This window comes from Ursus maritimus, unplaced genomic scaffold (assembly GCF_017311325.1).
Source record: "Ursus maritimus isolate PB19 unplaced genomic scaffold, ASM1731132v1 scaffold_16, whole genome shotgun sequence".
Taxonomy (NCBI): domain Eukaryota; kingdom Metazoa; phylum Chordata; class Mammalia; order Carnivora; family Ursidae; genus Ursus; species Ursus maritimus.
The window spans coordinates 50,185,504-50,213,006 of NW_024424008.1; the positions used below are offsets into that span (position 1 = coordinate 50,185,504).

Below are 27,503 nucleotides of genomic sequence, written 5' to 3' on the forward strand. Positions count from 1 at the left end.
ACACACGCTGCAAGCATGTCACTTTCCAGCTGTCTCGCCCTCCTGGTGCCCAAACAGGGTGCCAGGAGGGAGGCCAAAGTGCCCAGCAGACGGGCGGGCGGCTTGGAAGTGAGGCATGGTGGGCTGTTCACCGCTTGCTCTTTTCCCCTTCTCCAGGGCTCCTCTGGACAATGGGGATTAATTAGCGGTGCTTCCTCCGCAGGCTTCTCTTTGGGACAGACAGCAAGTGCCCACACAAGTGCCAGGTCCCTGCTGCCCTCTGGCTGCCACAGGACCCTGATCCTGCCCCCTTCGAGCCTAAGAGGCCTGCTGGGCTAAGTGAAGGATTGCTACCCGACAGCGTGCTAATAGGGACGGTTCTGTCATCAGCCCCGATAAATGGCAGGAGGCCCAGGCCTGGGTCTGGTCCTGCTGTCCACGGCTTCCTCCACCCACTCCCACAGAGAAGAAAAATGCCGATGGGCACACGTCTCCATATGGGACTCCCTTAGGAGGGACAGAGCCCTTGCTTCCACGAGTCCTAGGACACGGCTACTCTTCATGACGGTTTTTGCCAACGACTTTCCACCTGCCCTTCCTAGCTTGTGGGTTTTCTTTTTTGGTGACATTTTCCTTTCAGTTTGAGTTCTACTCCACTTAATGCAGCTGCCATCTGCCTCCTAAGCCCACGGCTCAGCGAGGGGCTAGAGCGCACAGCCTCCTAATTCCTCCGCACCCCCTCCTATCATTACTGTTCATCCCTGACCCTCTCCCGCTAATCCCTTCCCTTTGATCTGCCTCCTCCAAACAGATGGAGCATGGTTTCCAGTGGTGATGTTCTGCCAAAAAGCACCCTCAACTACTCCCCATAGATACAGACCTGGCAAATGAAGCCAGGAGACAGCAGGCTGGGTGGAAGGCCTGGGACAGAGCAACCATCCATCCATGCTGACATTCCGGGACAATGTCTTCTCTTCGGAAATGTAACCCCAGCACCCTCCTAGCTACGGCCTGAGGACTGGTCCTTGCCATTGCTTGGTGATCCCATGCACACACACACACACACACACACACACACGGGTCTCTAACCTCCTAGATTCATGTAATGTTTCTGCTACAGTCCAGGGGCTCTAGATCACGCATCCCCCAGACAATTCACACTGCAGAAACAAGAGTAACGATGGCTCATAGTTACCTGAGGCCTACATGCTAACGCTTTACATTCTTTACCTCACCTTCTTCGCACAACAAACCTATGCGGTAGGTAGTGTTACTCTTAGCTGAGGGGCGGAGAAACCAGAGTGAGACAAGACCCAAGTCTGAATTCTAACGTCCCCACTTACAAGCTGTGTGATGCCAGGCAAATGAACCACAGGGAAGTCCACGCTCTTCACCCCACTCTGCTGCCCCCCACCTCAGACTCACCAGGCCCAGGAAGGACTTGGGGTCAGAAGCGGCGGAGTCTGAGAGCAGCAACTCCTTCATGTGTTCACTAATCTCGGACTCCTGGGGAAACAGAGCCACCGAGAAGTCACCCGGAGCAGAGCACGTGAGGGCTGGGATCACCACCCAGGGAATGCCGTTCGGGTCATGGTGCCAATACAAGACTGAGCCCTCACCGAAGTCCACCTCTTCCGGAAAACCTGAAAGAGGGCTGTGGACCCTCCCCTTCCTTCTGGACACGTGTACCAGCCCCCACCTCACTGGGGCTGAAGAGCCCAGCTGAGCCCACACTCTGACTCAGGTCAATAGGATTTACACGTGTAAGGAGAGCTGAGTGGAGTGGAGTGAAGTGGAGACAGTTAGGAAGCTGGCAGTAGGGAAGGTTCGTGCTGTCCTAAAAACAGAATGAGAGTATCTTTCGCAGGAAGCAGCTTAAAGCTCTTTAAAGGAACTCCCTCACCATCTACCTGGAAGAGGAGCCTGACTAAGGGATGGAAAACTGAAAATGCCAAAGGCACTGGGAAGTACTTGTGTGCAGCTGGGTCACTGGCCCAGTCTTGCCAAAACAAGACTCCCATGCCGTCAGTGAGAGGAATGTTCTGGTAACCTAACTGATGGTGGCTGGGGCCAAGTACTCCCCATGGTCCCCACCCCGTCAATGTCCTCCCCTCTCTACAGAAACGCAGACTACAGCAGTCTTGACTGGCTGGTGTCAAGAAGTAGGAGGGAGGCAGGAAGAGAGGAGTAGGTATGACAGCAGAACATGAACGTCCCAGGAGGGTGCCAATGCAGAGGCAAGTTTCTACTCTGAATGTCTAAGGCCAGCAGGTTTGGAGTTTCATTCAGGGCCTGGCCGCCTGCTGGGTCTGGGCAGATCTGTCACCAGGAAGGGATCTGGCCGCTGCTGACAGCCCACTGCAGGGCCTGCAAATGAAGCGCCCAGCTCCCGACTCCAACTCCTGCAGCTCCATAATGAAGATGTGGGGACCGGATCTGCAGGAGCGGCAACTCCCCGGGCCACGGGGGGACTTACCTGGCTCCGGTCTGATCTGCTCTCTCTGGGGACAGAAGCCTCCTCCTTGGGCTCCGCCGCTGCCGCGGCCTCTCCCTTGCTGGAACCCTCCTCTCCCACATCTGCCGGCTCCTCTTGTGCCTCCTTGCTGTTGGCTTTGGCAGGCTGACCGCCCCCAGGGTCCACCCCACTCCCGGACATGCCAGGATCACTCTTCTTATCCGTTTCTTTCTCCAGGAGCCAAGCACTCGGCCCTCTTCCTTGCTGCCCTCTGCCGTCGTCGGCAGCACTGCTCAGACTGCTGTCTGCACCTTGGCTGAAGAGCTTGCCGGGAGTGGGGGGCCGGGCAGCATCTGAATCCAGAGAAGCGTCCTTGTTCTCCTCTGGCTGACTTGTTCTCGGAGACTCCTAGGCAGCAGCAGACCATGTCGGACAAGGAGGCGTCAAGAATTAATAACATGATTTCAGAGACTTGCAACAAGATGGAACTGTCATTCCTTGACTCGTACGGGCCAGCACCCCAGTTCTGACACCAGTGGTTATCGAACACCCCAACAGCTTTTTTTTTTTAAAGATTTTATTTATTTATGTGACAGAGAGACAGCCAGCAAGAGAGGAAACACAGCAGGGGAGTGGGAGAGGAAGAAGCAGGCTCCCAGCAGAGGAGCCCAATGTGGGACTCGATCCCAGAACGCCAGGATCACGCCCTGAGCCAAAGGCAGACACTTAACGACTGCGCTACCCAGGCGCCCCCCAACAGCTATTTAAAACCCAGATTCCTCGTTCCACTCCAGATCTACCAAATCTAAATGTCTATGGTGATTTACAGACACCCAACTGGCCCCGTCCACTGACAGGCGTGGAAACCAGTGCGCTGAACTCCATCACCACCTACCATGTTCTCAAGGAATAAATGTCTCATTCCAGCCCCAGTAACCAAATCATAGGACCGCAGACTCAGAAGTCAGTATTTACTTTTTAGAAAGTCAGTATGTATTTATGATGATGATGATGGAAAATCACATAAAAATACCAAAGTCTAAAATTTCTATTTTTTCCTTTTTAAAAGGCAGCAGGGAAAAAAACAGAAGGAAAGTGCGACGAGGGTGGCTCTCCCCCTACAGCGTCCCCTGCACACGCCACCCTGTCAGCTGCATGCTCTGAAGAGCAGAAGCCAAGACAAGATTTACTGGGGGAAATGGCTACGGAGAATAAAGGGGTCGGGAGACCTTCAGAACACAGGTTGGCCTGTGGCAGGGGAGCGGGGAGGGAGGGGCCTTGGCCTGCACTGCAGTCCCTCGTCTGGCAGAAATGGTCCTGCTCTCGGGCCTGTTGTCCTCTGTGGACAAGCACGGCCTCGGCACGAGCCAGGCTGGATGAAAGGTGCTGCTGGATGAGGCTGACGTCACTGAAGTCCCCTCGGCAGGGGTCTCTCAATAGGAGCACCCTGACCAGCGGCCATCCCCTGCCTCTCACGCACAAACCTCACTTTAAAGACCAGGAAAAACCTCGAAAACCAGCCAAAGTAACCAAAGAAACCCCTTCCTCGAAATACAGCGAGCGCTCTCTCCCAGGCTCAGAGAAGCCTTGGTCCCAGAAAACATCACTGGGGCTGCCGCTGTGAATGACTTCTGAGCAGGGACTTTCTGACATTTCCAGGTTCCTCGCCCTGGTGTCTCACGCAAGGAGCACGGTGACTGGAGTCCAGAGGTGCCCGCAGAAGCCCTGAACACGGCATTCATCCGCGCTGTCCGTTCGGGGATCTGCTGAACCCGAAGACGCGCCCCTCCACCCACAGCTCTGGAAGCCTACTTACTGACCCGCCGACCCAAACTTTCCGAGGATGGTGAAGAGAGGCAGGGAAGCAGAGCAGTTCAGAGCTCAGCTTCAGAGCCAGACTTCTCAGGTTCAAATCTCCAACACACCCTTACAGGGATCTGAGGCCCATTATTGAACTTCTCCGTGCCTCAGTTTCTTCCTTTCAAATATGGGGACACAGGAGGACCTATCTCACTGGGTCTGGGGGAAGATTAAATAAGTTAACACTCACTAAGTGAGCTAAAGAACTGAGAACGGGGGCGCCTGGGTGGCACAGCGGTTAAGCGTCTGCCTTCGGTTAGGGCGTGATCCCGGCGATCTGGGATCGAGCCCCACATCAGGCTCCTCCGCTATGAGCCTGCTTCTTCCTCTCCCACTCCCCCTGCTTGTGTTCCCTCTCCCGCTGGCTGTCTCTATCTCTGTCGAATAAATAAATAAAATCTTTAAAATAAATAAAGAAAGAAAGAACTGAGAACGGTGCCTGATGGACCCTAAGTGTCCCATACATGTTCAACTAACGTTTTACTGTGAGACACACGTGGTCAATCGCTGGGCGGCTTCTATGTGCCAAGCACAGCTCTGGGGACCCATATACGAACAAGACATGGATCCGGCCCTGAGTATGGAGGGCAGCGAAATGCCCCAGGTAGCCCTGGTGATGAATCTTTGCTGCCCGAAGCAAGGGCACTGGACGCGGTGGTGAGACTATCGTCAGCCCCAGGCCTATCCCAGGGAGAAAAGCAGGTGAAAGAGATGAAGGGGAGGATTCCCTCAGACCTCGGCAGCTCGAAGGCAGGGTACCCTCCAGTGCTGCCCATCCTCCCCACATCTATAGCCGGGGCTTTGGGAGAAATCTGCTGTCATCATTGGGCTACGAGAAAGGGGGGAGGTGAGCCCCTCCTCTTCGAGAGCTACACGATCAAGGTGAGGGCCCCGTGACAGTGGCCAGCACGCAGCAGGAGCACAGGACCCAGTCTGAGGGGCTCCATGGACCCCCAGGGGGTGGGAGCTTCTCAGGTGCCTGAGGGGTGTCTGGCAGAGCCAATCCACCCTGGCCACGCCCATCTCCTGAAGAGAAAAGAGCAACTGACCTTGCATTAGGGGACAGAGGACGGTCAGACCACCACCACCACCCATGGCCTTCAAGATGCCTTCAAGATAAAGTCCACATCTCCTCGCATGGCCCAGAACCTTTCTCGCACAGCCCTGCCTGCTTCTCAAGGGTCATGGGCCGCCACACCCTGCACGCATCCTCCTGCCTAATGGATGAACGCTGTGACATTTTGCTACCTGGCCATGCATGTGCTTTTGGGTTTTTTTCTTAAGGTTGGTTATTTCACTTTATTTAGCCAACGGTCACACTCTAAGCCCCACCAAATTGCTCCTTTAGCCTCACTCGAGGGTCTGCCTCGGAAAGCAGCTCAGAAAGGCCCAGGTTCCCCAGTCAGCCTCTTCTTCCACCAACACACACTACACAGCACAGCACAAAATCACTGCCTGCACCCTCGGGCACCCTCCCCAAGCTGGTTGGGGGGCCTCCAGTGTTCAAGAGCGACCTGCCAGCGCCCAGCTCCAGGCAGACTCCCCCTTGCTCCTGAGATGCCACACACACACACACACACACACACACGCACACAAACACACACACAAACACACACACACACACACACACACACACACACACACACACACACGATCTACCCTGACAAACTCCCACCGGCCCTCACAGTATCACATCTTCCAGGAAGCCCTCCTTGATCCCCGGGGGCAGCTGTCCTGACATGAGCCTTCCTGTCCCGTCCCAGCAACTGCTATAACATCACTGCTGATTTCCTGTCTGTTTCCCTCACCTGACCAGCTCCCTGCCATCCTCGGTGCCTAGTTTCTGGCACATAAGCACTCCGCAAATACTTGCTGACTGCAGTTTTTTAAAATGGGTGTGTCGTGTAGAGGAGCTCCTACTCTGTAAAATGGAGATGAACTACTCATTTCACAAGGTTACAAAGGCATTAGACACTATTTGTCACAAAGCTTATTAAACGGAAAACGCTAAACAAATGTTAACTATGAATATTCAACATGAGGGAAAAACAAGCCACCTTTCAAAAATCAGAGGCCATCAGACGCAGGAAGAGACTCGCATTCTCAGGCATGAGAGAATGCAGTCAGGCTACAAGAACGTTAGGCCGAATCTGTGCCGTTCTCAAGCTTAAATTCCTCTAAAGGAGATTTTCCCATGATGGAGTTCATCCTATTCTGTCCACCTACACATTAAGATATTAAAACACGGCTACCAGGAGAGGGCTCTGTGTCATCTGAGCTCGTGTCCACCCAGCGCAACAACCTGACAGCCAGAGGCACGTCCCTCGGGTTGGGACAGCAGAGGGAGATCAGACACTTGTTGCAGACGACCCACAATGCGTGACCGAGAGTTCTGGGAAAATCCATCCGACTCCACACCCCTCTCCCTGCACTTGGCCCAGCTCCTCGTCACCACGAGCAGAGGCCTGGCCAGGATGCACACTCCAGGCCCAGCTTCGGTGTTCTGGGGGGGACACAGGCCTGGGTGGGGCTGCACCCTCGGCTCCACTTCGCTCTTGGCTCATCCGTGCTCAGTCTCCTTCTGTCTCCTCCTGTCACAGCCCCAGGCCCCTGAGTATCTCAACTCAAGTATCTGCCACCTTCTCAAAAACCACCTTGTCATCTGCGCGAGGAAGGCGGTGCCTGTGAGTCCCTGTAAGAGCATTTCATGAATATTTAACATACTCCCCAAAAGCTAGGAGGTCTCCAACGCTGCAGTTCCCTCCTTCCCAGAGCACAAAGGCAGGCTTGGGAGGGAGAGAGTGGAGGAGGGGGGGAGAGGAACCCCCCAAGCCAACCACCAGTCAGGTTATTCGCCAGGTCTCCTTCCCACCCAGTTGGTCTCAATTCTTTGCACTGCCCCCACCCCGTGTTGTTAGCGCTTCCCAATCACACTGACATCATCCTGTGATTTCTAAGCCCAGCTCCCTCCCTCTCAAGCCCCCCGCCAGGCCACAGGCTGCCTGCTCACCCACCCTGCTGCCTCCCCTCCTCACTCACACCCATTCTCAGTGTCTGGTCCTTGAATCTAGCCCTTGGTTCTGTAATCGACAAGAAATGGGTTTACACTGAAGGCAGGAGAGGAGAGGGGAGGAGGCATTCTTGCCATCCTACTGCCCTCTCATGGAATCACGAGCAGAGTGACTGTGGACAACACAGAGACAGGATAGAACACACCAGGGCAGGAGCCCTCCATCTAGGGCTGCCCAGGATGCCCAGGAGCGGGAAGAAATGGGCAGCTCAGAGGATCCAAGCTCTATAATCACGGACAAAAGCCATTTTCAAAGGGTACGGTCCAAGCAGAGGCAGCTTTGTCTATCCCGAAACCCCCGTTCATCCCCAACACTGACCTTCCCCACCAGGAAAAGCCCTGGGTCCTACCTGGGGTTCAAACACAGAAACCCAACACTCCCTGTGGCAAAAAGAATGAGATCTGCTGGGATGCTAGAGACAGGGGTGGGAGGTGTATTTAACACCTCCCACTCCAGACATTTCCCCTCGTCACACTGGTTTGTCTATTTATATTAAAGAGGTTATAAAAAAAAATGTTTAAAAGCTCCCACTCCCCCAAAGCAGCATAGAATCATCAGAAGGGAAGCTTCTGGAAATCCAGGACATGTCAAAGAAGATCCCTTTTTTGTTGACATCCATTATGAAGTAAAAGGTAACAAGTTCAAAGTCAAAATGCATCACGACTGATGCAGAGGAGGCTCTTCCATCGGCCAGCGGACAGCAGGGACCAAGCGGCCACTCTACCCTGGGCCTGGAGCAGCCGAGGGAAGGAGACAGCACAGCACAACCTGCGGAGATTCCCTCCTGTCCCAGATGGGCTCACTCTCCTTCATTCTCTCAGCCGCTCAGCAAAACATCCCCACATCCTTCCTATGCTCCAGGCAGGGGCAGAGCTGGCCATATACACATGAATAGGGCAGAATCTCTACTTCCAATTTGCTCCATCTCATGGGGAGCCTTTCTCCTTTCTCTGAGAGCCGGTTAAGTCCTCCCGACGCCCGTTCCTGCTCACAGTCATCCTTCTTGGCCCCAAACCTGAGCTGCTGATTACATTGGGAGTATAAGGCTTAATGGGCGATGAGAAGAAACAAAGTTGTCATTTCAGGGAACCAAACACACTGAAGGCTTGGGATCTAATGCAAAGAGACCACGCCCCCCTCACAAGGAACAGTTTCAAAGTGGACACAGATCGGGTTGATGATAAAGATGGGACACTAGGGAACACAGCGTCACATTTCACAGAAAGTGTTAAAGTCACAATCAAAACGTATCTAACTGGGCACCGCCAAAAATGTGGACAGTTTCTGGGGTCAAAACGGGGACATACTTCTGGGAAGAAGTGTAACAATAAAACAGAGTCTGTCCAATGGCTAGAGCTGGACCACCCAGGAAGGCCCAGCTACAACTCAGGGCCTGTGGGCCAGCATCCACACCTCCGCCCTCCAAGACATTAACCCTGGTGAGCTGAAGACCAGGAAGTATGAGTCGGAAACCGTAACTGATAAGGGATAATAACACAGTGAGAGATAATAAGGAAACAAATTTAAACCTATGATACAGGCACTATTGTTTTACTGGTTGGCTTTGGGATCATTCTAATAAAACGTGACTGATCGGTTTCATTTGAAAGTGTTTCAAGCATGTGAAAGAATTTTATATATCAGACTTATGAAAAGTTTCATTCAGCTTGCAATCACTACTTAAAAGTTTGGGGAAAAAAAAAGTTTGGGGAAATCTGAGCTGCTGATGTCATGACTGACTGGTTGTATGAATACCATGGGAATATTGAGAGAAATCTTAATTGCTAAAAACTAATAAATCGGACATTAGACAAAGGGTACACTATAGGGAATGTTCCTTTTCAAGTAGAAAACCACACTGGGGGTTTGTAGGTATTGCAACACCATGATGAGTTTTGGTTTTGTTTGTTTTAAAGAACATTCGAATGGCAATGGATGACAGACCGGGGGAAAGAGATTAGAAGTGACAGGACTACTGTGGGGAGAGTCTGGAAGCTGTTTCCATCCGCAGTCCGCACTTCCCAGGCCCAGCGCCTTAGCTCAAGCTGTTCGCTTGCCTAAAATATCCCTTACACGCCCATGTCTAAAACTTACCTACTCTTTAAGAGCCAGGTCAAATGTCATCTCTTTCAAGTTTTTCCTGATCTCCAGGCAAGTCACGTCCTCCCCCCAGAACTCCCCTAGGCCAGGCACCCATGCCAGCCAGGGCCCTTCGCACAAACTGCCCTGCTTCACGGCTACGCAGAGAGTCATTTACCCCACAGTGAGCACGCACTAAATGCCAAGGACCTGGGGTCCTTTCTCTCTCTCCAGCTGCAAACTCCATGAGGCCAGCCCAAACCCACCCTAACCAACATCCGGACCTCCACAGGGCCCAGCACAGTGGCCGACATTCGACAACTGGTAAGACTTTGGATGTCACACCTCTGTTCAAAACCTCTGATGGCTCCCAGTGCCTGGGTACCCCAATGCACACCCCGCAGCTGTCACTCGGGGCCTCCGTGATGCAGCCCAAGCTGCCTCCATGGACCGTCTCCCACTCGTCTCCCACAGGCGCTCTGTCTGTGCGCCAGCCAAAGGGGACACCCTCACCTTCCCCAAACTCCCCCTGCACCCTCTGCCTCAGCCTGTGCAGGGCCCTGCATGTGGGCTTCTCTCTCCCCACTCACCTCTGCCTGGCCAGTCCTCCTGGCTCACCTCACATGGCAGTTTCTCAAAGGAGCCCTGCCTGGTCAATCCACGTAGCTTGGAGACCCCAGATTCTCCTTTCCGTGGCGCCCCATCTCACCTCCCTCACGGCCTCACCGTGTTCTACTCTGTTTTCCAGGAACGTGAGCCTCTCTCCTGGGAGGCCGCAAACCCTCAAGGGGCAGTAATCACACCTAACTTAGGCTTGCACGACCTACAGCACCCAGCAAAGTGCCTCACGTGGCAACATTCGACCACCAGTGGTTATCTGGCAAATGAGCGGATGGATGGATTCCTATTCCCCTTCGTGCTTCCCCAAACCCCACAAGTCCCATCGAGACAGCACTGGGACAAGACAGTTCTCTTTTCCGAATCTGCATCCCACAAGGAGAACAGCTGAGGAAGGAAGGAGAGACCGAGCAGGCCGCGGCATTTGCCTGCGGGCTTCAGGCTCTTACCTCGTACTCGAAGTCACCCCCCAGAGCCCCAATGTCCAGGTGCAGGTTCTTCAGCAGCTCACTTGAGCTGCGGACACTCTGCAAACAAACACGGTTACAGGTGGTAAGTCAAGCAAACGGGTCAGCCTGGGGTGAGGGCCAAGAAGCTCCTTGTTAGTTACGCCGTCTGGGTCAGGCAGAGAAAGTACATAGACTGGTCAAGCAACCAAGCTGCAGGCTGGAAAATCATTTTACTTCTTTTTAAAGCAGCACAGAGTTGGCCAAAAGGTGGAAACAAACAAAGTGTCCACCAGTAGGTGAACAGCTAGACAAACTGTGGTCTATGCATACAATGGATTACCCAGCCATACGTGCTACAACGGGATGACCCCTGAAAACACGCTACGTAAAAGAAGGGAGACATAAAATGGCAAGCACTGTATGATTCCACTTACGTGAACTATCCAGAATAGGGCAAAGTCAAAGACAGAACACAGAAGAGAAGAGACCACAGACTGGGGAGGGTGGGGCTGGGGGAGTTACTCTTTAATGGGTACAGAGTTTCAGTTTGGGATTGCAAGCAAGCTCTAGACACGGACAGTGGTGCGGACTGTCTAACATTGTAAAGGGGACTAAGGCCACTGAACCGCACCCTTAGAAGTGGTTAAAATGGTAACCTGCACATGATCTATATTTGACCACAATAAAATATATTATTTTTTAAATAGCACAAAGGGTTTCCAGGGCAGGAAGAGGGTGCATCATTACCTGGTTGTCACTCTCCGCCTCATCCTCCTCATTGGTCTCCTCCCCTAAAGCCAAGAGGCTGAGAACATTCTTGTCCTCATGGATGGAGCCCAACAGACCCTTTGTATAACCAGAAGTCTTGAGACCCTGTGAAGGCTCCAAAGTAGAGAAGGAAAGTCAAGGGGCATGCTAAGGACCTGCAGAAGGCTTTCCCCACTCCCTTCGGCTGTCTCCCAGCGCAAGTCTGCCGTGCCCAGGAAGCTGACCCCAGCTCACACGAATCCCTTCCTGACTCCAACCACCCCAGCTGTAAGGACTGGGAAATCAGCGCTGCAGCTCCCCCCGCCCTCCATGGGTCTATCCTCCGCAGCCCAGAGTCCGCATCTAGCATCACACAAGCGTGATTTGCCTTCCCAGCTTTCTACTGTGCCCATGAACTCTGAGGACTAGGCCCATGCCCTCTTTCTTATCAATGGGCCACTGTTCCTAGCATGGCGCTCAGAGACCCCACAGTCACTAAACAGACTGAACGCGAGAGAAACCATTTACCAGCGTGAGTTCTCCAAGCTGACCAGACTCCACCGGGCTCCCCAGGCTCACACTTTGCGATCCACGAAGAGCAGAGGCCGGGGCATCCACAAGGCCTCTCAAGGGAGCCAGGCCCCCAGGAGGGACGTGGACTGGGGCTAATGAGGAGCCCAGGGCCTGGGCAACACAAAACATCTTGTTACAAACCCAGGAAACCACATGGCTCTCAGAGTGCCAGAGACAGATATAAAAATAAAACATCTAAATCCTGCCCGCTCAAATTTAAACCACCTCCGTTCGGAGGCTGCTAATGAAACACAACATCCAGAAATTACCATTGTGCCAACTGTGTGCGAAATCACAGGCTGGCTTGCTGATTCTCCTAAGTCCGCTGCTGGCACACAGCGAACAGTTCCTCACATCTGGCAGATGCCGCAGCCGGCTCTGCTCCTCTCTCAGAAGCCGCGTAGGAAGCGNNNCAGAGGGAGGGCAGAGACAAAAGCCTCATCTACCAGAATGAGAAGTCTCAATAGATGAAGTCTAAAACTGATGAACCAAGAAAAAGCAGTCTAAGCATATTATTTACAAATGTGGACGTACACAGCAGAAGAAAGCAGTCGCCTCTCAGGAGGGGTACACACACCACAGAACTGTATTTCATTACACGCCTTTTGCTACTATTTGACTTTGTCCAGTATGGACATGTATTACTTTAATTAAAATGCATATCAACTATGAAAAAAATACATGGGGGCGCCTGGGTGGCTCAGTCGGTGAAGCGTCTGCCTTCAGCTCAGGTCATGATCCCGGGGCCCTGGGATCGAGCCCCACATCAGGATTCCAGCTCAGTGGGGAATCTGTTTCTCCCTCTCCATCGGCCCCTCTCCCCTGGTCGTGCTCTCTCTCTCTCTCTTTCCTCTCTCAAATAAATAAATAAAATCTTTAAAAAATATATACATGAATGACAAAAGAACTCTCCCTCCCCTCTTCCACTGACAAGGAAGGTGGCTGAATGGAGCCTTGCTCAAAGGACTGACCGGTTTCCCTGTTCTCACGCCGGCCAGATGAAGGCTTCCAGCTAGGGAAGGGTGGGAAAAGAAACCAGGCTGGGAGTCCGAATTTGCAGGACCTCGGCTCATTCACAGACTCCTGCGTTCTGCAAGATGGAAATGATGGGCATCTTGCCACTTAAGAAGGTTTGTTGGGCAGTTCAAGAGAGACAACAGGAGGAGCATGCAGGAGTGGTCCAGGGCTACCGCGAGGTGGAATGGCCATCAGAGGGATTCACATTCCTATAGATCGGGCTGAGCAACGGACAGGGAGAGCATTCTGGGGACAATTTACAGAAAGCTCTTTAAAATTCACTGCTCAAACTTAAAATGTTTAAAACCACACAAAACCATTCCTCTCTAATCCCAACAGGACTGAAGAGAGAAAGGGGAACCCGGAGGAGGTCAGGCTGAGGACGGCAGGCAGCCTGCCATCTCCTTCACGGCCAGGGCTGAAGGGCCCAGACCATCGGTGATGTTCTGACCAGGGCTCATCTGAAAGAGGGATGAGAACCACTCCCAAGACTTTAAACTCCCAAGACTTTAAACACTGCCCAACCATCTGGACTGCTGTAGAGTACTTCCGACGGGCAGAAAGGAGCATGTAACGATCAGACTGGCCCACATAACCCAGCATCAGGAGCTGGGCTCAGTCCTTACACGCCATCTCTCCTGCTGTCACGACAGCCCGAGGCCAGGGTCCCTACAAAAGGAGACGGAGGAGAGGAAGGCCCCTGCTCACAGTCACAGGGCTGGCCAGGGGGGCACAGACACGGGACTGGACCCAGGGCTATCTCCAAGCCAGTACTTTACACCACCTCTTGGCTGTGGCCAAAAAAGGAGCCCAGGAAGGCTTCTCTGAGATAACGGAGCAAACTGGTCTGCTCTTCCTGACTTCAGCCCTCCCAACCTGCCCCAGCCTATCGGCAACCAGGATTCCTCCCATACTATATTTACGGAAAAGTACAGACTCCTCACATGGCTAATTTGCGAACATGCCGGGAGCTTGAGGGAGGGAGACAGGCATGCTGAGGGCTGTTCTCCCAGGCCTTTAGCAAATCAGTGATTGGCAGGGAAATGACATCCCTGGCTCCTAGCTGATGATCTTCTAGAGCTGGCCATTAACTCTATGGGCTGCGCGTGGCCTTGTCCTTCAGAGGGGATAAACTTGCTGCCATCGGACTAATTAAAACTTTCAGGATCATCTGCAGCTTATCCGATATTTATCATGCTACAGTAGTTATTAAAGCCAACAGAGAACCAGGACATGCCAGCAATTAGAAACCAGAGGGAACAACTGAGTAAAGCCACAGCTGGGCGACAGAAAAAAATAGCTGGGGAAATTCAGATTGACCCCGTGCTCTCTGATCCAACTTGACTACTTCTTTTTTTTTTTTTAAGATTTTATTTATTTGACAGAGAGAAACAGCCAGAGAGAGAGGGAACACAGCAGGGGGAATGGGAGAGGAAGAAGCAGGCTCATAGCGGAGGAGCCTGATGTGGGGCTCGATCCCAGAACACCGGGATCACGCCCTGAGCCAAAGGCAGACGCTTAACGACTGCACCACCCAGACGCCCCATCCAACTTGACTTCTTCTGAATGTAGAATATGGTGAGACTCTTTAAGGGTCAGAATGATAGGGAAAGCACGATCCAAAGGCAAATCCCCTCAGCGGAGGAAGTGAAGGTACAAACAAGGTCTGCACAAGCCTGACACAGGTTAGTCACGTGGTTCCTGGGACCCCTGGGAAGCAAGGAGCAGAAGCAGCTCGCTGATGGTACAGAGATTCTGGGCTTTAGCCAATGCCCCCTCCCCCACCCCCTGCCGTGACTGTATTAACTTTCCACTTCTGTGCCATTCCAAGAAGGGCCTAAATGGAGAGCTTGTGAGGAGGGTGCCTACTTGGGAAGCCTCTGTCCATAATCGGCTGATGGGAAAGGCTTCCCAAATCCTGGGAAGGTACCCAGATCCCGCATGAGTGCCAGGATCAGCACCTACCTTGCTTACCTTCAAAACTGATCGTCGGCCAAGCCTGTGACCCACCTGTTAACTAAGTCAGCTCCAGGGAAGGGAAGGCTAGATACCCTCAACCACTGTCTTGCAGGTGACGGGTACAAGAAACACGAAATACACGTCAGCCCACAAGATGGCCAGCCTGGGTAGTTAAGAGCAAACAACAGGAAAGCAGGCCTGATGGCCGAGTAAAGACGCCAACTCGACCTGCTCCCTTCCTGCCGAGTTCACTGAGGACTGCGGGCCACACTTGCTAAGAAGCCTACCTGGTTGAGAAGCTGCGTGTTGCCTGGTTCTGCAGCAAGCCCTCTGCTGGAACTCAGCTCGACTAGCCCCTGTCTGAGCGGGCTGCTGCTGGGCTGGAAACAGGCTTGCTGCGACACGTCTTGCCCAGTAGGGGCAAGAGCCACCTCCTGCGGGTGCTCCAGCATCTCTGGCCCCCAAGTCAGAAACCTTGAGTCCCTCTCCATGGCTCTGACGGCCTCGTGCCCACCCTCACTAGACATCCTGGAAGCCTCGGCCGCCATGCAGCAGACCATGCTGGCGATGTCTTTACAGGGCGTCTCCTGCATGCTCTCGGGCAGCCCCAGGCCCTCCAGCCGCCTGGAGATCTTGGCCATCTGCAGGATGTGCTGGTAGAACCTCTGATCCTCAGAGTAGTCTTCGCTCTCTGACTGCTCATCCGCAGAGCTCTGCATGTGGGACAACTGGAGTCCCAGGAAGGGGCTGGAGCGCTGATCTCTGGCTCTGGGACCTGACTGACCCACGCCCTGCTCAGACCCCTGAGAGCTCTGCAGATCCCAAGGGAAGTTGTTCACCTCACCCAGGATCTGAGAGCCAAGGTGAGAAGCCAGGCTGCTGCTCTCCAAGTCAGGCTCAGACCCACCAAGCTTCCTGTCTTCTTCGGGGGGCTCTAGAGACCCGGGGGGTGGTCTCTCCTCACGGGTGGGGGAGCGTCCAGGGGCACTCCCTGAAGGGGCACCCTGGGCCTGCTCTAACGCCAGTGGATCAGGGGGCATTAGGAAGAGCTCCTGAGGCGGATCTTTGGCTGAGGCCCCTGGAGCCTCAGGGTCATCGGGTCCTGTCTCCTGGCAGCTCCCAGGAGTGTCCTTGTTGACAAGCTTGGAGACCTGTCCCATCCACAGTCCCGGGGGCTGTTTCCTTCTCCTCCCCCTGCCCACACTGCCACCCTCCCCAGAAATGCCCTGCCAGCTCAGGCCATCGGCTGGGCCACTGTCTAACAAGAGCAGCTGGCTCTTCCTGGTAGGCAGCATGTGGTCAGAGCAGCACAGGGACCGGGAGCGGTCCTCCTCAGGGGACGGTGAGGGAATGGGGCTCTGGCTCTTGTCTCCCCCGGGGCCAGTGGAGCTCCATTTGGCCATGTGGTGGCCATGCTGCTCCCCTTTTAGCTGCAGGCCAGTGATGGTTTCAGAAAGCTTTGAGCGGACAGAGGCCTGGCTCCTGTCTTCCAGCACATCCTGCCCATTCTGGAGGGGCCTGGTGTTCTCAGGGCCTAGAGCGCTGGGCTTCTGTTGTCTGGTCCTCAGTTCCAGCTCTTCTATTTCAGGGTCTGAAAACCCCAGGTAGATTTTCTCTGTCGGCTTCTGGGGTTTCCCCAGACCCTGCTGATCACCCAATTCTGTCCTGAACTGGGCTGGGGCCCTGCCTAAGATTTTCTCCACGTCAGCAAAGATCTGGTGGGTTCGAGAAGCTTGGCCTTTGGAGAGTGGCTGTAGCTTGCTGGGCAGGGTGCCCGGGAGAGGCCAGGGGGTGTCACCCAGAACACATGGGCTCTTCCCTTTCTTAAAGGAGCCCTCACTTCTAGCCTGCATCTCTTGGTCTAGGTCCAGATCAGCAAGCCCAGGCGCTGGGAGAGGGGATGGGCCACGGAGAAAGGAAGAAGAAGGCAGAAGTCCCTGCTCAGGCTGTGTTTCCTAGATGGGTATATAAACATGCAGAGAAAACGAAGACAAAGCACTTCTGATTTATACTTGCTACCTCAGCCCTGGGCAAGCCCTTAGAAGAAACCCACCCTCCATTTAAAGGAAAACACAAACTAAGGGGGGGGAGCTAAAAATTCCCTGGGGCCTCATTGTTTTCTGGGCCCTAGTTTCCTTATCTATAAAAAGGAGGTTGGACTAGATCAATGGCTTACCCCCCTGCTTCATGGAACCTGCCGGTTGGTCCCACATGGTACCCCAGAAGCCACTGTAGTGTACATGTAATGGAGAAGGGGTGTCACCAAGACCTACACCCCAAGGTTCACTTTTTCTTGTTATGCTGGATCTCCATGGAGGAACTGACTAGAAGACAGGGCTTCCCTACTCACAAAGGCCTGAGTCATCAACCAGATTATCCCTAAGGCATCATCAGGCTCTCAGTTCCATGACTGGTGAATTTCACAGAATCCACCTGCCTTATCAAAGACCACCAGAAATTGGCTAAGAAGGGAGAGGAGGGAAACATGGCCAGTGAGCTGAGCCCTGGGAATTCCATCCAGGTCTTCCAGCAGACACACGAATTGGTACTGCTCAAGAGAGGTCCACACCATCAATCTTGAGTCTCGAAGAAACCCTAAAAGATAGACCTCATCCTGCAAACATTCACACTAAGCTCCAGCCGGCCCATGCATGCACACTGCCAGAGAGCCCAAGCCACCTGAGCCCAGGTCACCCACCTGGCTCAGGCCTGCCCTCTGGACAAACCCAGGTCTGAGGCACTGTCCTGAGCCCTGAGATCCAGACTGGCAGCCCAGGGCTATCCAATCGTCCTCAGCTCCTGAAACCACAAAGGAATCCTTTTTAACAGGGAGCTCCAAGCACTCGCTCACACACCCAGAACTCTGTCAGCCAACCCTCTGCCCCAGAACCCTCACCTCGTTCCCTCTCTCACCTTTAGTCATGCCACAGCCTGCCCAGACACTGATCATCATTTAAAGTAGTCCTGGGCTAGTGAAAAGCCCATTATCCATCTTTGGCCTTTCAAACACATAACATCAGAAAATTCAACTGATTTGAAGATTACGCATCCTCTTTTCTCTACCTGGAGGGATGGGCTTGTTATCTTATTTCTTGGGATCATGAGTAGCAATACATGGGGGACGGGGAAGGAGGGAAGAGTATCCGTAGAGCTTGGAACTGTTGAAAGAGACAAATTCACCAGCAACCACCCAATGGCAGAACTGACACCTTGTGGGGGGAAGGAGGGAGGGAAGGAAGGAAGGAAGGAAGGAAGGCAGGAAGGAAGGAGATGGAGGAAACCTTCACTGAGAAGCAAGCACTAAGCACTGGTGGGAAAAAGACTATAGACAGAAAGCAAATCAACTGGACAAATGAGAGGGTTGAAAAGATATTCTCAGGGCTCCCCACCTGGCTGGCCCAGATTCCTAGCGGGCCTCCCTCTCCTCAACATGCCCCACCTGCCCCATACCTGCCCCACTCCTGGGTGAAGGATTCCCTGAACCACCAGAGCACTCTGGGAGAGCCCGGGCCTCATGTCAGGATGGCTCCAAGTCTCAGTTTCTCTACCTACAAATTCAGGGCAATAACTCTGTCTCTGAAGTTCAGACGCACTGGAAGGACAAATAGAACAATAAGGGGAAAGAGCACTTTCAACTCCGAGTAAAAAAGCTACCCTGAGACCAAGGTGATCAAGCTGCCATCAAATTTCAATTATGTACCACTAACTGAGGACGCCGGCAAAAAAAAGACAATCCACAGGAGTGGATAAAGCCCAGAGCTTTTCTCGTTGGATTTGGAAAGCACTGGCGTTCTGACAACTGAATCAGGACTACATCTGACATCTAGGAATTTGCACCACCCTGGGAAGGCCTGGCTCTGAAAGGAGAGGGAAGACACTCCCCTCATCTGGGTTCTCCGTCAACTGCTTCCCGTCCCCCCCCACTCGGGAGAGGCAGGTGGCAGCACTTCCTGCACTGCTTGCTGCAAAGCATCACGCCCAGCAGAGCACCCTCATCACTAGTCCTGCCACGTAGCATGTGCTTCCCAAGGAGGAGAAAAGGTATTGCTTAGAGGCAGTACAAACTTCCAGAAGCTAAAAGGAAAATGTGCCGGGAGACAGGCATAACGGAGGTCATGTGCTATGAAGAAATCACTGTATTACTGGTGCTGTCCTTAACTCCTCAGCTGGAAACACCTAGAGGCTCCCCAACATCCCCCCAAGTTTCGGCCTTGGCCTCTCTGGGAGCTGGCAGCCACGGACTCACCAGCGGACTTCTGGGCGTCTCTTTGTCCTTCTTGTCTTTCTTTTCCTTTTTCTTTTTCTTGTCTTTCTTCTTAACGGCCCCAGGAGCTGACCGCTTCCCCCGCTCTTGGATCACCAGGTTCCGATAGTGCTCATCACATGGGTGGTCCCACATGGACTGCCCGTTGGCAAAGTTGAAGTAGTAAATATCGCCTGTGATGTCCTGGCTGCGGAAGGCAGGGGTCAGAAGTTAGTCCCTGCTCAGGTCCAAAGCTACTTAGGGAAAAAAGAAAGAAAAAAAGTGGGCGGGAGATGGAGAAGAAGGAAGAATGGCGTGAGAGGGGCAGAAGGAGAGAGAAGAGAGGAGGACAGGAGGACACAGGGAGGATTAACACAGAATGGAAGGGTACGTGTGGCTAAGACAGGAGTTAACTTAGATAGGAACAAAGGATTGGGATACCTAAGGACTTCTCTAGAAGAAGACGTATAATCACTGGGGTTCCTGGGAATTCATGCTAGACTGCAGTAGGAGTAAACTTGGTTTTAGACGGATAAGTACAGATGCCATGGGATCTTAGAGATAAAACCTAGGATTGACCTTGCCTAATATTTTTATAAATGGTGTAAGGAAGAAAGATGCCTTCTGAAAGCTCCGGTTTTGCAGAAGACTCTGAACTCACAAGACGTGACAATCCAAGCCAGTGGGGATCAACGATAGAAGAAAATAATGTCAGGGCACCTGGGTGGAGCAGTTAGGTGAGCATCCGACTCTTGATTTCGGCTCAGGTCACGATCTCAGGGACGTGGAGCCTGCTTAAGATTCTCTCCCTCTGCCCCTCCCCCCCCATTCTCTCTCTCTCTCTAAAAAGAAGAAGAAGAAAATAATGTAAAAGGAGGCATTTCAAGAATCTGTGTTTCAACATGGACAAGTCCAAAATAAGCCATTCACTGCATCTACCATTATCAATAATCCACTGGGACAGCTATTAGAAAAACAAAACAAAAACCACACACTCGCAATAGCAATATAAAAAGACATAATACCCAGGAATAAATCCAAAGTGTGCAAAGTGTTTATAAAGCTTTACTGAAAAGTCAGGAAAAAGGAAAAAAGAAAAAGCATTTGGAGAGACAGTCCATGTTTCTGAACAGAAAGACTCAAGTCTGGGGGCGCCTGACTGGCTCGGTTGGCAGAGCACACGGTTCTTGATCTCGGGGTTGTGAGTTCGAGCCCCACGCTGGGTGTAGAGACTACATAAAAACATTTTTAAAAAGATGCAAGTCTATAAACATGCTGATAATCCTCAAATTAACGTACAGATCCAATACAATCCCAGCAGAATCCCAATCAGGCTCCTTATAGAACTTGACAAGCTCAATCTCAATTCCAATAAAAGAGAAAACATATAGAAATAAGCAGGAAAAATATCAGGAATGAAAGATAAAAAGATAACAAATGATGGATAAGCACATGAGAAGATGCGCAACATCAGTGACCATCGGGGAAAGTGAGAATTACAAGCACGGTGACGTATCACTTCACACCCACGAGCACGGCTGCTCCCAAACGAGCAGGAGCGAACAGGTGTTGGCGAGGATGTGGGGACACTGGACCCTCGGCACTGTTGGCGGGGATGGGAGGGGGTGCAGCTGCCATGAGGAACAGTATGGCAGCTCCCTAAAAATTAAAAACAGAACTACTATATGACCCAGCAATTCCACTGTTGGGTATAGACCCAAAAGAACCAAAAGCAGGGATTCGAGCAGATATTTGTACACCCATGTTCACAGCAGCATTACTCATAATAGCAGAAGGGTGCAAACAGCCCAAATGTCCACTGACAAACAAATGAATAAACAAAATACAGCACAGACATACACTAGAATTTTATTCCACCTTGAAGAGGAAGGAGTTACTGACACTGGCGACAGCATGGATGAAGCCTGCAGACATGATACTAAGTAAAGGAAGCCAGACACAAAAGGACCAATAGTGTGGGTCCACTGGTATGATCTAGAATAGGTTAATAAACAGAGATGGAAAGTAGATCAGAGGTTACCCAGAGCTGGGGAGAGGGGAGAGCGGGCACAGACTTTCAGTTTAGGAAGCTGAAAAAGTTCTGGAACTTTTTCCAGAAAGTGGCCATGATGCTTGCATAACACTGTGATGTACTTCATGCCACTGAACTGTCTAAAAATGGTTAAAACAGTACATTTTATGTTATGTAGGTTTTACCGGGAAAAAAAACTTACAAAAAAATGTATAATTTCAGTGTGATAAAAGAAAGCATAAAGAAATTAAAAGACCGGAGACTAGAAAAAAATAATAGAAACAGTAGTATAAGATTAATACACAGAAAAATCAGAGTTTCACCTTCTCAACAAAAATAAAAAGATAAGCGACCCAGCAGACAAAACGGCAAAGGGTATAAATACGCAAATGGCCAACAAACGGCCAGCTCAACTCAACGGACGATTTGAGAAATGCAAATTCATATGATCAGGTATAATTTCCTGCCCTTGGATTGACAATTTTTTTGTACTGATCATTTTTGGGGGGTTAACAATGTTTTAATTGATAATAGTTTTAACTGAACCATATGTACTATTATTGGAGGGATTGTTAAACTGCAATGGAAAGTAATTTGGGATTAACAATATTTAACTTCTGCACATCTTTTAACACATCTATTCAAATTCTAGACATTTTTTCTCAAGACACACCTACAAAATCTCGGGCAACAGGCTTAACCAAACTGAAGGACACATCTGTCCTCCCCTCACCCACTGCCAAATTCTCAGAGGCCAGAAACAGAAAGAGGGGTGCCTGGGTGGCGCAGCGGTTAAGCGCCTGCCTTCGGCTCAGGGCGTGATCCCAGCGTTATGGGATCGAGCCCCACATCAGGCTCCTCTGCTGGAAGCCTGCTCTTCCTCTTCCACTCCCCCTGCTTGTGTTCCCTCTCTCGCTGGCTGTCTCCATCTCTGTCAAATAAATAAAATCTTTAAAAAAAAAAAAAAAAGAAACAAAGAAAACGTGAAACCTGATTAGTAAATGTAAGAAGTGACAGGTCAAGGCTGGTGTCTGACCTGCACAAAGACCCTACAAACCTGGATTTTAATGCCAATTGACAGACACAAAAGATGGCCTTAGGCCTTCACGAATCTGGAAACTAGGAATGAGACCCTTGAATATCGCTGGGCCCTTAAGGCTGCTCACTCCGTGAACAGAAGAACCTAGTGGGGTGAGGAAGCATGTCACCCAATCCAGATCTAGGCAGGCAAAATCAAATTTCATGAAAAATTAAAACCCCAAGACACATGTAGACATAGAGTCCAAACTCTGGTAAGGAAATCCCAAGTCAGAAAATTAATGTAAAAATTTCGTTCTACAGTCTTGAATCCATTACCAAATGTTGAAATGTATAAAGCAGCCACCCTTCCTGTTACCTACACCCTGATTCTCCTCTGGCCACTATGCTTGGCTACTGTTAGTATAGTTCAGGTTATACTGATTCCACCCCTGACTCATGGGTGGGATGTGTGCTTGGATGAATGTGTGCAGGTATATTTCCAACATCTAACCAATTAACTAAAGAATTACAATTCTATTTGGCCAATAGTGGTGCCAGAACGTACCTAATACCCGCTCAAGAGTTCATTCTAGGACTTGGGCTAGAAAGACTAGGAGAGAAGATGTCTTTTTACTCTGGTCTTCAACACAGGAAGATGTAAGCCTAAATTTGTTAGGAACAGGCACTAGGAAAAAAAGCCTGTTTAAGAGCAAAACCCAGTGGTGGGGGGGACCTCAATGAAATGGAGAGAATACGTGTTAATAATATTACTGTTTGGGTTCTATTTCTAGCCACACCTGGATTTTTCAGTTATGTTACTCAATAACTTTTTGCTTAAGCCAGTCTGAATTTTCATGAGCTGCAACTTAAAACTTCTTGACTGATAAGTCTTCAATACTCATGTACGGCAGTTGAGAAACCAACAGCAATAAGCAAGTAAATAAGGATCCCGAGAAGGGGCACCTGGCTGGCTTGGTTGGAAGAGCATATGACTCTTGATCTTGGGGTCGTTGAGTTCGAGCCCCATGTTGGGTGTGGAGATTGCTTAAATAAATAAAAAACTTGAAAAAAAAATTTCGTTCTAAACCCACTGAAAAATCCTTGGCACAAGCTATCGTAAAACCACTCAACAACCTAGGAATAAAACACAGAAAATAACTCCATAGAAGATGGACTCACAAAACTCACGATAAATAATTAACAAACCCCATGGGGAGACAGTTCACGGTGAAAGGGAATTAGCACCAGTGAAGAGAAACATTAGCCCACAAGGAAACTTGGCATAGCAGAATAATCAAAAGAAGACTAAAATTAACTACATCTAAAATTACTGTAGGGATAAAAAGAGTAGAATCCATAATGAAAGAACAGAACTCTTAAGAAAAAAAAAAAAAGACATATTGAAAAGAACATAACAGAACTTGTAGAAATTGGTAGAATCATTACATTAGGGGAGGAAAGGAGGATGAAGAGAGACAGGAGTCCTCAAAGTAAGAAAGCACCCAAATCCTGAACTTCAGAAATAGAAATAAATACATACCTGATACAGTGCAGTGACGTTACAGAACACCAAAGATAAGAATAATAAAAACCACCAGGGGGGGAAGATTTACTACCCACAAAGGAACAACAAATGAGACCAAGAAAATATGTCTTATTAAGGAAAAACAGAAGTCAGAAGATAATGGTACATAATACTGGTCAAGGGCTGTTCAAATTCAACAGACAATTCTGTACTCAACTAAACTGTCATTCAGAGTGAGACCAGACAGAAGTGCCTAGGGACACAGGAAGACTTAAACACATCTAGCATTCTTGATGTAAGGGCTATTTATAGAACCCTATATTGGAAAATGAGAGATTATATTCTTATCGAGAACACCTAAAACACTTATATAAACAGAATCACTTACTGAGCCAGAAAAGAGGTCTCCACTTGTAACAAAAAAATGAATAAATAAAATTGGAAATCAGTAATAAAAAAAATGCCCAAACCCTGTCTATCCCATCCCCTTCAAACTATTATTTTAGAACAAAGATACTTCACAAAATTTTAGAAAATCAAATCTGATAATATATACTCATGCTCAGGTGGACTTTATCCCAGGAATGAAAGGTCAGTTTAACATTTGAAAATCAATCAATATCACTGCCCATACTAAGACCGAAATAGAGGGGGGAAAAAAAAAAAACCACATGATCCTATCAATAGATGCAGAAAAAACATTTAGTAAAATCCAATATCCTTTCTGATTTAGACTCTCAGCAAGCCAGGAATAGAAGGGAACTTCTTCACCCTGGCAAAGGGCATTTACAAAAACCTACAGCTAACATCATCCTCAATCCCTTTTTTTTTTTAAAGATTTTATTTATTTATTTGACAGAGATAGAGACAGCCAGCGAGAGAGGGAACACAAGCAGGGGGAGTGGGAGAGGAAGAAGCAGGTTCATAGCAGAGGAGCCTGATGTGGGGCTCGATTCCATAATGCTGGGATCACGCCCTGAGCCGAAGGCAGACGCTTAACCGCTGTGCCACCCAGGTGCCCCCATCCTCAATCCCTTAAGATCAGGAACAAGGCAAAAATGTCCATTGTCACCACTTCTATTATTGGAGGTTCTAGTCAGAGCAGTAAAGAAATAAAAATAAAAGGCATCCAGATTGGAAAGGAAGAAGTAGAAATGTCCTTTTCACAAAAGACGTAATCACGTATGTAGGAAATCCTATGTAATTTACAAACTATTAGAAATGACATACGTGGGGCACCTGGGTGGCTCAGTCGGTTGAGCATCAGACTCTTGATTTTGGCTCAGGTCATGATCTTGCGGTTATGGGATTGTGCCCCACCCCCTGCTTTGGCTCCATGCTCAGCAGGGTGTCTGCTCTCTTCTTCTCCCTCTCCCTACCCCCACTCCCCCAGCTCACCTGTGCACCAAAGAGCAAATTCCAAATTCATATGGAAATGCAGAGGATCTACAATACAACTCTGAAAATGGAGAACAAAGCTGGAGGATTTACCCTGAATGATTTCAAGACTTACAATACAGCTACAGTAACCAAGACAGCACATACGGTATCGGTGTTAAGGTAGATAGACTGATGGAAGAGCAGAGAAACCAGCAGACCCCCACGCAGGGTCAACTTGGAGAAAAATCAAAACACCCTTCAATGTAAGAGTGGTTAAATAAATCGGGCTTTCTTAAATTATGGCACATCTATACTTGGAGAAGTGTGTAGCTGATAAAAGGCTAAAGTAGAGACACACTGACCGAGAAGAGCAACGACATATATAGAACATCCTTAAGTTTAACAAACAAAACCATGTGTGTGGGTGGGGGTGTGTTTTGAAGGCCAGGAGGGAAGTCACCAATTAACAGTAGTTACTCTTGCGATTGAAAGGGCAGAAGATAGCACGTGCCGGTAAAACTTAATGACTTATATTTTTTTTTTAAGATTTTATTTATTTATTTGACAGAGAGAGACAGCCAGCGAGAGAGGGAACACAAGCAGGGGGAGTGGGAGAGGAAGAAGCAGGCTCCCAGCAGAGGAGCCTGATGTGGGGTTCGATCCCAGAATGCCAGGATCACGCCCTGAGCCGAAGGCAGACGCTTAACGACTGAGCCACCCAGGCACCCCGACTTATGACATTTTAACAAGTGGGAAAGAGTTCACGCCCTCCCTTACAGGCTGAGGGCGTGCCGGCCACCACTAGCAGGACTGTGAAGGCGGTGGGCACAAAGCCTGGCACACGGCTGGCCCATAGCCAAAGACAGCTTCCTCCCCTCCACCTGCCGTTTTACTTTTTACAAACACCGCAGCCATCTACTTATTGGGTGTGTGTACATTAAGATATTACTATACTGATTATATTTCTCATGTGGTTTCTCATTCGAAAATGGATCCAAAAGCAAAACAGCACACGTGTGTACAAACTTAAAGAAGACAGAGATTAATAGATGAGGCAAATGTCAGGGCGGCTGGGTGGCTGAGTCAGGTAAGCGAACGACTCTTGGTTTCGGCTCAAGTCATGATCTCACGGGTCATGGGATCGAGCCCCATATCAGGCTCCTCGATGGGCGTGGAGTCTGCTTGAAGAGTCTCTCCCTCTGCCCCCCCCCCCACTTGTACTCTCTCACGCACTCTCTAAAATAAATAAATCTCTGAAAAAAAATAGATAAGGCAAATGTGCATATCAGGATCGATCCTGCAAACAAAACAGAAACCACTATCCTACGAACTTATCCGACAAACACAACTGTGCGTCCTCAGCACTCAGAATACTGTGTATAGTGCCGACGGATCTCTTATAAGAAAGATGTCATGAAACTGCAGGAGATCCGAGGAAGTGCGGCTGAAAAGATCAAGAGAACAGGGAGCCTGCCACATGAGGAGAAGCTAAAAGGACTACGTACGATTCTTCAGCAGGGATAAGTAAGGCCACGGTGGCAGTCATTTTGAAGCTTGGCCAACACACTGAATGGTGTGGGTAAGAAGAGAATAATTACACCTTGCCCACAAAACCGTGCAAGACCAGCCGAAGGGAGGACCCCAGAAGACACCTGGGCACTAGCTGGGGACAAGTGTAGGGAAATGGCACAATGCTCCAGTAGGAAGCAAACTTAGCACACACTTTAAGGGGCAAGCTGGCATGCGCTGTGCCTGTGACAAGGAGGAGAACAGAGCAGGTGTGCAGAACGGAGAACACGTGTCACCGTCCCCAAGAGTGGGCCAAGATGCGGTCCTCAGGTGGGGACGGGCTGGGAACAGCTGCGGAGACCCCTTTAGCCTTCTCACCATCAACCCGGTCCCCTGACACAACCTGAGTGAGTCCGCTCCTCACCATCCAGAGAGCTGAGAGAGAAACTGAAAATATGAATGAATCTATGATTCAAAGTCAGGGATAGGTTGCCTGGGGAGACGGAACCCCCGCCAAGACCTTGCGGCCCCACTACAATCCTCCTTCGCACCGGCATCCACTGCGGACATGCTGAGGGGGTCTCAATATTGTCACTCGCAATAGCAGTCCGCAAAGAATAACAATGACACTTCTCGAGTGTGTTGAAAACAGATGCTGGTGTTGAGGGCCCTGACCCAAGGCAGCAGCTCCTGGGACCCTGAACCAGCAAGTCGGCCTAAGCTCAGGCCCAAAGTATCAGGCGGCACAGCAGAGGAATGGCCCACTGCTGTCCCCAACTCTGTGCAGGACAGGCTTCAAAGGTGGCAGATGAAAGCTGACCTCCAGTGCGTGTGAGAGGCCAAGGCAGGGCCGCGTGCGTGCTGACTTACCAGGGCTTCCACTCCACAGGTAGTGGGGCCACAATGCCCTCCCGCGCCAGCCACATCAGTTCCGGCTCCTTGATGGGATCGATACCAATCTCTCTGGCGAATTCAAGAATTTCTGCA

The 27,503-nt window shown here is 50.5% G+C and overlaps 1 protein-coding gene across 1 annotated transcript in view; it reads right to left on the reverse strand.

Moving 5' to 3' along the window:
* CEP164 (centrosomal protein 164) overlaps positions 1 to 27,503 on the reverse strand; it is a 61,169-nt gene that overhangs the window by 24,300 nt on the left and 9,366 nt on the right. Inside the window, exons 3-9 of the mRNA XM_008690027.2 lie at positions 27,387 to 27,498; positions 19,054 to 19,258; positions 11,787 to 11,942; positions 11,259 to 11,393; positions 10,512 to 10,589; positions 2,456 to 2,842; positions 1,405 to 1,485 (exon numbers count right to left, since the gene is read on the reverse strand). Coding sequence (XP_008688249.2) covers positions 1,405 to 1,485; positions 2,456 to 2,842; positions 10,512 to 10,589; positions 11,259 to 11,393; positions 11,787 to 11,942; positions 19,054 to 19,258; positions 27,387 to 27,498 — 1,154 coding nt within the window. The remainder of the gene's footprint in view (positions 1 to 1,404; positions 1,486 to 2,455; positions 2,843 to 10,511; positions 10,590 to 11,258; positions 11,394 to 11,786; positions 11,943 to 19,053; positions 19,259 to 27,386; positions 27,499 to 27,503) is intronic.